Source organism: Ochotona princeps, chromosome 7, assembly GCF_030435755.1.
Source record: "Ochotona princeps isolate mOchPri1 chromosome 7, mOchPri1.hap1, whole genome shotgun sequence".
Taxonomy (NCBI): domain Eukaryota; kingdom Metazoa; phylum Chordata; class Mammalia; order Lagomorpha; family Ochotonidae; genus Ochotona; species Ochotona princeps.
Genome location: NC_080838.1, coordinates 69,838,066 through 69,850,439, shown reverse-complemented (window position 1 = coordinate 69,850,439; position 12,374 = coordinate 69,838,066). Strand labels below are relative to the sequence as shown.

At 42.9% G+C, this 12,374-nt stretch overlaps 1 protein-coding gene across 5 annotated transcripts in view; it reads right to left on the bottom strand.

Annotated features, from left to right (window-relative positions):
- The window catches only part of ADAMTS3 (ADAM metallopeptidase with thrombospondin type 1 motif 3), a 228,775-nt gene that overhangs the window by 26,322 nt on the left and 190,079 nt on the right, over positions 1 to 12,374 (bottom strand). For all 5 annotated transcript variants that reach the window (XM_058667226.1, XM_058667222.1, XM_058667223.1 and 2 more), the window contains 8 exons: positions 9,942 to 10,025; positions 8,013 to 8,169; positions 7,159 to 7,264; positions 6,625 to 6,768; positions 5,911 to 6,043; positions 4,758 to 4,871; positions 1,834 to 1,979; positions 410 to 585 (listed from right to left, as the gene is read on the bottom strand). In XM_058667226.1, coding sequence (XP_058523209.1) covers positions 410 to 585; positions 1,834 to 1,979; positions 4,758 to 4,871; positions 5,911 to 6,043; positions 6,625 to 6,768; positions 7,159 to 7,264; positions 8,013 to 8,169; positions 9,942 to 10,025 — 1,060 coding nt within the window. The remainder of the gene's footprint in view (positions 1 to 409; positions 586 to 1,833; positions 1,980 to 4,757; positions 4,872 to 5,910; positions 6,044 to 6,624; positions 6,769 to 7,158; positions 7,265 to 8,012; positions 8,170 to 9,941; positions 10,026 to 12,374) is intronic.

Below are 12,374 nucleotides of genomic sequence, written 5' to 3'. Positions count from 1 at the left end.
AATAAGTAGCTCACAGTACTAAAGTGAAGTGTTATCAAATGCCTTCCATAAACAATGGCCCCTTTTCCTTGGTCCTGACTCAGTTGTGAAAGAACTGGGTTTTTCTCCAGTTATTCAGAAAGGCAAGACTGTAATGGCCTAGAAAAATCCTCTAGGAGAGGGCTGCAGCCACTCTTCAGGCAGTACCTTGTCCTGAGAGCCAATGCTGACGGCCAAGAGTAGGGTCATACATTCTGTACAATCCTTGCTAGACAACGGGGCACTTGAATCTTATCTGGGCAACCAAAGAGGGCTTGGACCTTAAATTTAAGTACCACTTCTCCTCAGTACCAAGTAGGGATCAACAGGTGGTAAAGCGTAAACCCTCAAGACCAGGGCCAGGGCAGGGAGAAGAGGGCCATCTACTCACCATCAGGGTGCTCGTAGGGCAACCAGTGATGCCTGTTATTCTGGAATTCAAAGTGGGAGTTTCGCTGCTGGCACTGCTGGGCTCTGAAGTCCTCGAAGTGTTTCTGGCATTCTTCTGTGTTACAAAGCTGGTACTCAAAATTAACACCAGGACAATCTTGGCCGCCATTGATGGGCCTAAAGAAAAGACAACATTGAAAAAGCCCTTGGGCTGCGGCCAGCAGTTAGTCCGCAGACAGCGCTGGAGGGCAGCACGCCAGAACTGCAGAGCTGCCAGCACACAGCAAATCCACTCCGGCTTCCCCGGTTCAGTCTCCTTCAGTCTCTTCCTGCTACGGGAGTGAAGTAGGGCAGACTCAACACTCAGTGAGTGGGAATGCATAGCAAAGGTACATGAAGAAACAACACGCCTGTAGACTCTAGAAAAATTACGTGTTTTCACCATACCTAAACTCCAAGAAATCTGATCAAAGTTCTATGCCTCCATTTCTTTATCTATAAAATATAAGTTATACTGTTCTCCTTAGAGAACAAAAAATGTGACAATTAAATGAACTGTCACATTGAAAGCTTTCAGACCCTGACTGGTAGTAAATCTGCATAATTCTGGTTGTTTGTTACTTCCTGTGATGTGTCCAGCATTTCTTCTCGTGAAGACAAATACATGCCTCCCGAAGGTCAAAATGAATGAAGGGCAAACTCCCAAATCCTAGAAAAGAAAACCTAAGTGTATTCAAATTACTTATTTTTCCTTGGAAAATAAGGTTTGTTGAGCACACAATAGTGGTTCAGTGCATTTAGCCTACGTGAATGAATGGATAGTTTCCCACCATAGTTTCCAATACTTCTGCATAATCTTTTGGGGTCTCTTCACTGTGGCCATTATATCCTAACCCAGGAGAGACCAAATCTGAGAGGCACACCTTGTTGGCCACTCCTTGGCTGTCTGGCGCAGATTTCAAAGCCCACAGCGCAGGGGCCTGCTCAGTTTCTTAAAATCAGGGCATTTTGCAAGTTGCCTGGGAATTTCAGATGTTTTAGTATGGTGCAAAATTTTTTGAAATATATTTGTAGGCTTTTTCCATCATAAACATTTTCCATAAACTTTTGAAAGACTCTTCATATGCACAGATTTCAAAGTCATTTTAAGAGGAAGATTCCTTTTACATACCAAAATAAACTTGAATCATCCATAATCTTAGACAGCATTTGAAAACAAAATCCTGACTTTCATTAGGACTTCTTCTATTCTTGTTGTCTACCACGAGATGAGCAAGTGGAGACACATCTCAGAGACACAGGTTTGTGAAGTGTGAGCAACTCCTCCTGTATTTTACACACACTTCATCAAACAGAATCAGAATCCAATATGCACACATTTTCTGGCTTATCCAAAATGATGAGAATTATTGAGCTTATACTCACATGGGATTATTGCACTGGCGTGTTCTAAAACGAGCTCCAGTTCCACACGTCCGGGAACAGGAGCCAAATTTGGTCCACGACCCCCAGTTACCATCTTGTTTTTGTTGATTGGCATTCTTCCACATGCAATGACCCTTATAGCACCACTTAGGAAAATAACAAAAGGTAATTGTGAAAATCCGGCACATAGGAAAGCTGAGCTGTTATTCAAGAAAACTTGTTGTGTGGCCCACGTTGTGGTGCCACACTTAAGCCTCTGCCCGCCACTCTGGAACCCCATATGGGCACTGGTTCATGTCACAGTTCTTCTTGGTTATTGTTGCTAAGATTTATTTATTTTTATTTGGAAAGTCAGATATAAACAGAGAAGGAGAGACAGAGAGAAAGATCTTCCGTCTACTTGTTCACTCCCTAAGTGGCCACAATGGTTGGAGCTGAACAGATCCGGAGCCAGGAGCCAGGAGCTTCTCCTGGGACTCCCACACAGGTGCAGGGTCGCAAGGCTTTGGACCGTCCTCGACTATTTTTCCAGGCCACAGGCAGGGAGCTGGATGGGAACTGGTGCCCACATGGGATCCCTGCATGTCTAAGGTGAGAACTTTCACCACTACGTTATGGCACTGGGCCTATATTTCATATATATAGTTTTGATGACCTAACAATACTACTTCTCCTCCCTCTCCTTCCTTCTGTTTTATTTTTAGTTTTATAATGACATATTTTCAATTTACTTTATAATCACAGGCTTAACTCTTCACTAAATATAAAACTCAACAAATAATTCATAGAGAAACCGCTATTCCTCAGGAATACAGACAATGGCTAGGCACCACAATGGTGCCCTCTCTTCACTCAGTTAAGGTGCCAGGCGTAGCTTACTAAAACAGAGCCCTGATCCAAGGCCATGGGGCAGGCAGCTGGCTCCAGGAACACTGCAGCTCTCTGCATGGCCAGGGAGGCTCAGATTCCCTGCTCCCTGAAACTATGGATGCCTCGTGTTCCGTGGCTGTGGGGACCCTGTGACTACGTCACAGGGCATGAACTATAGCTGGGCAAATCACAGAGCCTGGCTTCAAGAAGTTTATGAAAAATGGAATTTGAAAGTTTTCACGGGGCAGGGGCTGGCACTGTTGTTGAAATCACTGCCCGTGATGCCTCCATCCCAGGCACTGAGTTCCAGCTACTCCATTTCCAATCCGGTTCCCTGCTAATGTCCCTGAGAAAGCACAGGATGGTCCAAATGCTGGGGTTGCTGCAGCTACATGGGAGACCCAGATGGAGCTCCCGGCACCTGGTTTCAACCTTTCCCGAGTCCTGGCCACTGCCAGGTCAGGGCTCTGTTTTGGCAAACTACACCTGGCACCTTGACTGAGTGAAGAGAGGGCACCATTGTGGTGTCTAGCCATTGTCTGTATTCCTGAGGAGTCAACTAGCATCCGGGCGATCTCTTTCCTTCTCTGTCTGTAACTGCATCCTGAATACAGTCCATATTACCAAAAAGCAAACATGGATTCCAAAACATGCTGTGCCAAAACAAACATATTTAACTACAGTTTCCCACAGACTTTCTAAAGTACCCCTATATATAGGGGAGTTGGATGCTAATAGTTAATTTGGAAGATCTTTCCTAAATAAAGCAAGAATGAATAAACTCATTGTTACTCTTGGTTTTGGTCAGAAGAATTTTCCCACAGCAAGAAACTGTGTAGACTGTATTTAGCAGAGTGCCTAACATAGTGCAGACACTGATAGCAGGCTTCAATATTATTACAAATCATTCTCACTAAAGGATGGTCGAGGCACATGGGAAACTGAGCTTAACAAGAACTGAGAGTTATGGGGGTGTTCTCTTCCAGAAGGAATCCCTGTCTACACTGGTTTCTTACCACTGCTACACCTCTAGCTTGAGTTCTCAGTACACTTTTGTTTGGGGATCTTTGCTCTTATGGGTAGCCTAACTTGGCACTCAGCCACTTTCTGAGCATTCAATTAGAGATTTAAAACCTCCAGGCAGCTTTCCTGATGGAGGAAGGCCAAATCTTCCAAGTTCACATGGCTTTATTTCTGGGCAACTTCCACAAGGAATGGGATGCCAGCAAGTAAATCAAACCTCATTGGTAGGAAACCAGGATTTTTGGGGAGACGCTTCTTCCAATTTTCTGGATGATTCCAATGTATGGGGTTCTAGCCTCAGGGACCCAGAAAGAGCACCTTCTTTAGAAAAAGGGTCCATGCAGATGTGACAAGAGATCTGAAGATGAGGGGTATTCAGCCTCTCTATGAGAGAGGCACAGAGAGATTCCACATGCTGGGGAGAGCAGGCAGTCATGAGACCACGGAGGAGTGCACAAGAGAAGAGCACAGCCACCTCAAGCTCGAAAGAGCAATGAACACCTTCTCTGTGAGGGCTTCTGAGAGCATGTGTTACAACACACACTGCTCCTGTGCACACCTTGCTCCCTGTGCACACCCTGCTACCTGTGCACACCTTGCTCCCTATGCACACCCTGCTACCTGTGCACACACTGCTTCTTGTTCCACACTTTGCTCTCTCCTCACACCTCTCTCCCTGTTCACTTTGCTTTCTCTTCACACCTCTCCCCCTGTTCACACCTTCCTCCCTGATCACACCTTACTCCCTTTTCACACCTTGCTCCCTCTTCACACCTTATTCCCTGTTTACACCTTGCTCTGTTGATAACTTACTTTTAGTTCAGTGACACTGCTGTTTTAATCTGTGGCCATGTGGTACAGCAAGCCACAGAATACCTGTATGGGGTTCTAGCGCATGACTATAATGAAGCCTCAATATAGTTCTCTGGTTTTCATGAAAATCACAGTACAATTGTGTGCATCATTTTCCAGATTTCTAAATATTATGATTTAATACATCTTAAACATTCTCTCTGTGTATATATACTCACTTTTCCAGCAGAACATTCTGTTCCATCAAGCGGGGGTCCCTTTTTAGTCTTACAGAAGTAAGGGTTATCAGGATGGCTACACCACAGCTGCTTACATGGGTCAAATGTTCGGAACTGGAAGAAACAGCATCAAATTCTCAATGAACTCTGACTCAGCACAACATGCACCAGTCAGATGTATTAGATGGATGCTTCATGTTACATTCCTTGCATACTATCAAGTTAGTAACCATAATGGAGAAGTCTCAAGTAAAAAAAAATCACAAAAGCAGCAGGTGTTTACAGGACAGTTAGGACTCTATTTGGAATGTCTGTATCTCACATTGCGACACCAAGCCCTGACTCTGGCTTTGCTCCTGACTCCAGATTTTGGCTAATGCAGAGCCTTGGAAGCAGCAGTGATGACTCAGGTAACTGAATTCCTGCCACCCACACAGGAAATCAGTCTCCATATACTGGCTTTCACTACCACCAGGCAGTACACCTTCGATATCTTGCTCTTTGCTCTTCCTTGACTTGATGAACAATACTCTAGACATCTGATATTTGATTATAGTGGTGATTGGGCTGGTATAGTATCACCAGAGCCTCACATGTAATACATGGGTGGGCATCAACAGTGTGGCTGCTGAAGTCAGACCAGATGGGTTGAGTCATGGCTCTGACACTTGAGTGTCTATGACTTGGATGCTTTATTCTCCATCTTAGTGATTTCTCAGGCAATAAATGGATAATGAGAGTCTCACAAGACTGTTGTAAGTATTAGGTCTGATAATATAGTTAAAGCACTTAGCACCATATCGAAGGTGTAAGAATAACCTCTGAAGGTCATAAAGGCCAGAAGAACTAGCGTATAAAGATAGATAGCTTGTGAAAGCTCAGCTCCCCCATTTAGGACATGTGTGACTTCAGGAAGATTCTTCACCTCTGTAAAAGTACAGCAACAACCTTCCGTTCTGCCATGAAGTTTAAATAACATGATCTATTTAAAGCACTTCGCTTTAGCATGTAGCAATATAGCAAACATAAAATAAGTGGTTGATGTTATAGCAGCTGATGTTCTTGGATCAACTGGTCTACAAAGCTTGCTGAAGGGGAGTCACACAAATAAACTTCAAGTTGCAAAATCTAAGCTGGTTGTACAGTAACATACCGCTGTGCACATTTTATAACCGACACCAAAATCAAAACGGCATTGCTCATCCATAGAATAATTGATTCCGGGAAGTTCGGGAAGCTTGGGCCAATCATGTTCAAAAGGGTCATCAAGGAGACAGTCATAGGAGCTGTAGGAAGGAAAACACAGCATGTAGTTCAATGCTCATCTCCTAAAATCATGTCCTCATGGGGAAGTACTCAATGCATGGCTTCAGATCACAAAGCAAGTTCAGAAACATGCATTTTGAGGTTTCTGGTTAAAGTTTCATTTAGAGAAAGATATGTCCTTATGGAACTCAGCAATGTGAGCCAAGCATGATTTAGAAAGGCCACCATGCTAGGAAAGTCTTATGGTATTATTACCTAGACCTATATGGTATGCCAGGGCATAGACTAATGCCCATACTATAGGGGGAGGGTGAATAATTTGATGGAATCCATGGCCGTCTTCTGGCAACCTTAGCATCAGTCTGACCACTAAAAAAGATTCCATATAGAATTTACTAAAGAGAAATCAAAGTTGAACATTCACTTTTACTCTAGACTTATGGCTTGAAATATCCTTATTGCATTATGGATTTGTGCCCAATGCTCTGAATTATAAGCAGTTTTCATTTGCTAGAGATTTTGTCAGGATCAAGATCTGAGTCAGTGTCACATCTGCAGGCTACAAGATCAAAGCACTCGGGTCACACAGCAGGGCACCTACTGGATGTATCTTTTCAACTCCTGACCACTGCATCGGGACCAGTGGTAACGATGAAAGGCCGCTTGCACCAATGGAGCCATGACGCTGCCCATCGCAGTCTCGTCCCCACACCTGTTGCCTTGTCCGTCGTGCTCCATGCCCAACCTGGAACACAAAGGAGACGTCACTGGCAAGATTCAGAGGGGCTGCACATTTCCTGAGTTTCTGATTTGAAAATTGTAACTAAGACAGACATATTTCTTTAACGCCAACATGACTTCCATGGAGAAGCCAGATTTGGAGACTGGGAGCAATGTGACAAAGATGCCCTTCTTATTCTAGAGAGTGCACAGAGCACAGCAGTTCTTCTGTAAGTCCGAGTCACTCATTGTGTTTCAGTGCATGACTGTGTTGCTGATTTCAATTCTCCACACTTGGCAAGGAACGGGAATCAAACGCTGGCATGTGTTCCATCCAAAGTGCAAACAATGCGGGGAGAAATAGGAAAGAAAACGAACTTTCTGGGGGGCTTCCCAGCTGTCAGCAGTGACTTACACATGGCCAGTTTCATGGGCAACTACAAAGGCAGATGAAAACCCATCCTCATGATTCAGAGTGCAGCTTCTCACGGGATGACACATGCCTGTGACCGGAGCATAGCCTGCAGAGAATAACAATTACTTTTATTTTCATTTTTATGAGAAAACTCATTAAGAATTTCTACTGGGACTTTTGCCTGCTGAGGCAAAAAAAAAAAAAAAAAAAGAAAGTTAAAAAAAAAACACTGTTTCAGGAAACAGAGGCAGTATTTTGTGCCTGTTCATATGATGCCACATTCTCTTGTGAAAGTCACAGGTAATTGTTTCTAAGAAGATTCATTGGCTGTGCACTTGGTCCTTTCCTAAGGAATGAACCTCTGGTGTTACTGCTGTGTTTTGCCTCCTGACCCCCCAGGAAAAGCCCTGTCTTCCTGTTGCAGCAAACGGTTCTTCACGTCATGGTATTGATGAAGGGTGCCAAGAATCCCATCAACAGTGAGACAAAACTCTGCCATCAGAATGAATTAGGCAAATATAAGCTGACTTCCGAGGAAAGTTCTTTGGCTACAGACACTGATCCCGCAACTCTGCTCATCCCAAACAGCTGGGGAAAATGACACTGTATTGCCAATACTCTCTCTGTACCCCAAGTGCACCACATTTGCTTTATAGGCAAATATAATCGATTATGCTATTAAGTGATCTTTAACATTATGGGTTCCACAGAAATCACTGGAAGGAATTGAAAGAAAATGCATGCCTGGCTGGGGTGCTGGTAGATATCAGAACATTTGAACAGACAGCCTGCTTTAGTATAAGTTTTGAAAAGTCTTGCCCTTAAGTGTGTCTTTTACAAATCAATGCCAATACCTTGCATTCCGGCTGGCCCAAAATCCTGTCTTGTTAAGAAAATTGCATGATCGTGGTGCTCAGAGTGGTTGGGATCAGATTTTTGTTGTTGGCAGGCCCAGCGACATACGTTCTCCAAGCTCCTGGATGGGTTTCCCCTTTCTATGAGGCTGATGGACTAGGAGGAAATAATGTTAAAGATACATTTCACATTTCCCCAAAGATTTCTTTTAGTGAGTTTCTGTGAGGTTGAAAGTTGCAATTACTAAAACAATGATTCTGTAACATTAGACTTATACCACTGTTTGGGAAATCATGTATGCTGTTTGAGGTAATTTTTAGGATGTTTAATAGTACCTGTTCAAAATTAACTGATACAATTAATGGGAATGTCTGATACTGGGAACTGCTGGTGTGAGCAACTCAATATTAAATATCTAATAGTCTAAATATTTTGCCTGGAATTTTTAGTTTCATTGATACTAAGAACAAAAATATTCGGAAAGATTCTGGCATAAGACACTTTCCACAGACATGATAGTGAAAGTGCCTAGTTAAAATTTTTGTTTGCTTTTTGTGCTCCAGAATTAACATGTGCAAAAAAATGTAAATACAAATACTTCTATGAGAGGGCAAAGCTGGTTGACTTTGCATGGAGCAGTCAAGTTATAGTACCCTAACACTGCAAACTTAAAAAATATTTTTTTAACCTCATGATAATATAATAAGATAGACTCTAACCTTGTAGTTCTACAAGACAGTATTAGTTTCCGTGGGTTAATGCTTCTATCCATTATGGCCAGGAATTAAAAGTTCAAAGAGAACTAGGGGCAGGTAGGGTTGGGGGCCCACTCTTCAAGAACCACAGCCATCCTTTGCAGTTTGGATGGGATGGGAAATTGAGCAGAACCCATCGTTAGTCCCTACTTGGCTGGCAGGCTGAAAGTCCGGTTATGATCCAGCAAATGCTATTATCAGTGTTTACATTCTTAATAAAAAATAGCTTGGTCTGTTATGTGACAATCACATTCTTTTCCGAACAAGTAATCTAAAAACCAACTGAAACTTATTAACATGTACAGCTGGAGTTACCTTGTGCTTGTCTCCAGCAACACAAAATAGGTCACATTTATGGGATAAACTAAAGGTCAATGGCACTGTGTTATTAGAAAATGATGAGTGGGTACTTAATACACTCCTATAATGAAATAAAAACACACAGGTTTTTCCTATTTCCTGACTGCTGAAATTCATTAAAATTTCATAATCAGGAGGATTAATTATGAGACAGCGGCATGTTATTTTAAACACAAAGAAAATTCTCAAGTTAGTCATTCTCCCTGTATTTCTTCCTCAAGGGGGGAGGGGAACTTGCTTCAACCATTCCATTACTTCCAAGGACAGAGACACATCCTAGTAACATTTTAAAGCCAAGTAATTTGAAACTCCTGCAATGTGCATTTTGTTGCACTTTTTTTGTTTTGAAACAAAAGTTTAAGTAGAAATGATTACATGTAAAATACCTTTAACGAATCAAGAGAAAATAAGGGTTGCTCACTGACTTTTTCGAAGTACCCACAGGGTGTGTGCCACATAGTAGGTCATCAGTACAGACATTGAAAAGCAATAAATGAATCACACAGTTGATACTCATGGTGAACAAAGGCCATTCTCTGACCTCATATTGATATTCACATGTTTTCCTCTGTGTGGGCTTGAAGCCAAGATGACTCTCTACCTTAGTATTGGCAGAGGAAACAAGTAAAGGAGGACAAAATGACTCATCCTCTCTGCCTGACCTGGGAGAGCTCCACTGACAGCGGCAGACTGCCCTTCTCAGTTCACAGCAACCTGGGCCTTACCTCTGATTTAAACTATCTCCAGTCTCAGCAGTTCAGTCTTCCCATCTACCCGCCCAGGCCCCAGTGGTCATATTTCAAGGCATTTTACCTTTGCATAGCCCAGCATTATCATGCGTACCAGGACCACATTTATATGCACTCCAAGGGATTCATCATGGTAAATTTCATTCACCTAGAAATAAAGCAGATATTTGCTGGAATGAAGACAATGCAAAGGCTTTTAGGAGACATGCAGCATTCTGAGGGATCAGACATACCATCAGCAGGACCAAAGCCAAATGCTTGTTTCTGATTCGATCAATTCAGTTGAACCTTGAAAAGAAGTCATTTATCGCTAGCTCTGGAACAATCCCCGGACAGGTGTATGACTGATTTTGTAAGGGACACAGTCAGAATGTATTCAGCGAGGACTTCATTCAACTACTGTAGAGTTCAAGTCTATGCGTGATATAATTCACTTACAACACTCATCTACAACGGATGAACCCTTTGTTAGCACATGAGTCATGGCAGCCATGATGGGAACACTCAGGCAGTCACTGCCCACGTGGTGCTCCTGTGGGGTTCAATGTCTGCTGGAGGGAGTCCATGCCTGTAAGGGTCTCTGTGCAGGGACTATAATGGCCTCGCTGCATGGCAATCACAACATGGCTTTCCAGGATACATTCAGGAGCAGAGAAGTCAGTGGAGCAATGATTGTATGGAATGCCTGTGAGATAGAAGTGCTTTGATATTCAAATCACTACTGTAAAGACGGATGTTTGGTACAACATTTGGATCATAGCCTTGGATGCTTGCATCTCATGCCCAAGCTCCTGGGCTTCCAATCCATCTCGCCAGTACTGCACACCCTAGGAAGCAGCAGCCATGGCTCAAGAACCTGTGTCCCTGCCACCTTTATGGGAACCCTGGACTGAATCCCAGGTTCCTGACTTCTGCCTGGCCCAACTCAGCCTGCTGTAAAAACTTGCGGAATAAACCAGATTCCTGTTTTTCTCTGTCAGCCTTTGAAATAAAACAAGACCCCCGACCCGCTCTTTTTTTTTATAAGATTGATTTGTTTTACCTAGAAGTCAGTAACAGAGAGAGAGGCAGAGGGAGACTCACACAGAGAGCTTCCATTTGCTGTTACTCTCTCCAAATGGCTGCTACTACCAGAGCTGGGCCAGTCCAAAGCTTGGAGCCAGGAGCTTCTTCTATGTCTCTAATGAGAGTGTAGAAGGCCCAATGATGAGCCATTCTCCACTGCTTTCCCAGGCATTAGCACAGAGTTAGGACTAGGTCCTGTGCCCACATGGATTGCAAATGCCACAGGTGGATGACCACTCTGCTATATCCCCACGGGAGCCCCAAAAATAAAAGCTAAAAAAGAACATTAAACTTCCTTTAAAAACTAGGGGGATTGTATAAGTACACAGAAAATGAATGTTGACACTGGATACAACTCAAAAAAAGCAAAGGATCAGTGTTCGGACACTGTATCCCACACAGAGTGCTTGATTTTGAGTCCTGGCTTAGTCTGCATTTGAACCTCCTGTTACTGCACACCTTGGGAAGCGCAGTGATGCCTCCCATGCTTGGCTTTCTGTCACCCATGTAGGGACCCAGACTGAGTACCCAGAGTCCAGCTTCAGTGTGATTCAGCACTGGACTTTGCAAAGATTTGAGGAGTGAGCTAACAGATGCAAGCTCTGTCCCTCTGATAAAAAAGAAGTAACAATTTAAAGAAAGAGCAGCAATGTTAAGGGTCATTGTTTTTTTACTTACTTTTCAAAGTTAGCCTTAAATTTCTAAAAGTGATCTTATACTTCAATATACATCGGGCAAAGCAATCTGAGGGATCATTGTTCCAACCCTAATTTACAGACTATTGATGTGAAGACTGTGAGACGAACTGGCATGCAAAAAAAGAAGCAGTGATTGGAAGATGTGGATCTAAAGTAGCTGTGATTGTATCTTCTGATTAACACACTACAACATGAACGCAAACAAATAATGCTTACCAAGTAGGCATACACTAACAGAAATGAGAAACATGTGGTTGCGTGGCCATATTACAAAGTTCTTAACTGTTCCCAAGAGCAAGAAGTCAATAACTGTCACAATAACTAAAGAAAGATAGAAATCTAATTGAAATTTAACTTCAGATTCAGCTTTTCAAAGCAGGTACAGTAAACCTAAGGTCTACAAAGGAAAGATAGGCAAAATTCCATAAAGACTTAAAAGAATTACAACTCAGGAATGTTAGAATGCGCTCAGTAATAGAATGAAACTCAGAATGAAACTCAGTAATAAAAAAAATTTTATTCGCTCCATTGGCAGCAAAAAGACTGAGATGTTTCAAGAGTTCAGTGTGAGCATTCGGCATGGGTCAGGAGCAGACCAGGCTGAATCAGTTCATGTCACCCACTGGCAAATCTGATCACCAGAACAGAGTGTGGGATGAGCCGGGTTTGGTCGCGACAAAACAAGTACACATTATGGAATGCCACGGCGTGGTTGCCTGTACTGGATATGAGTA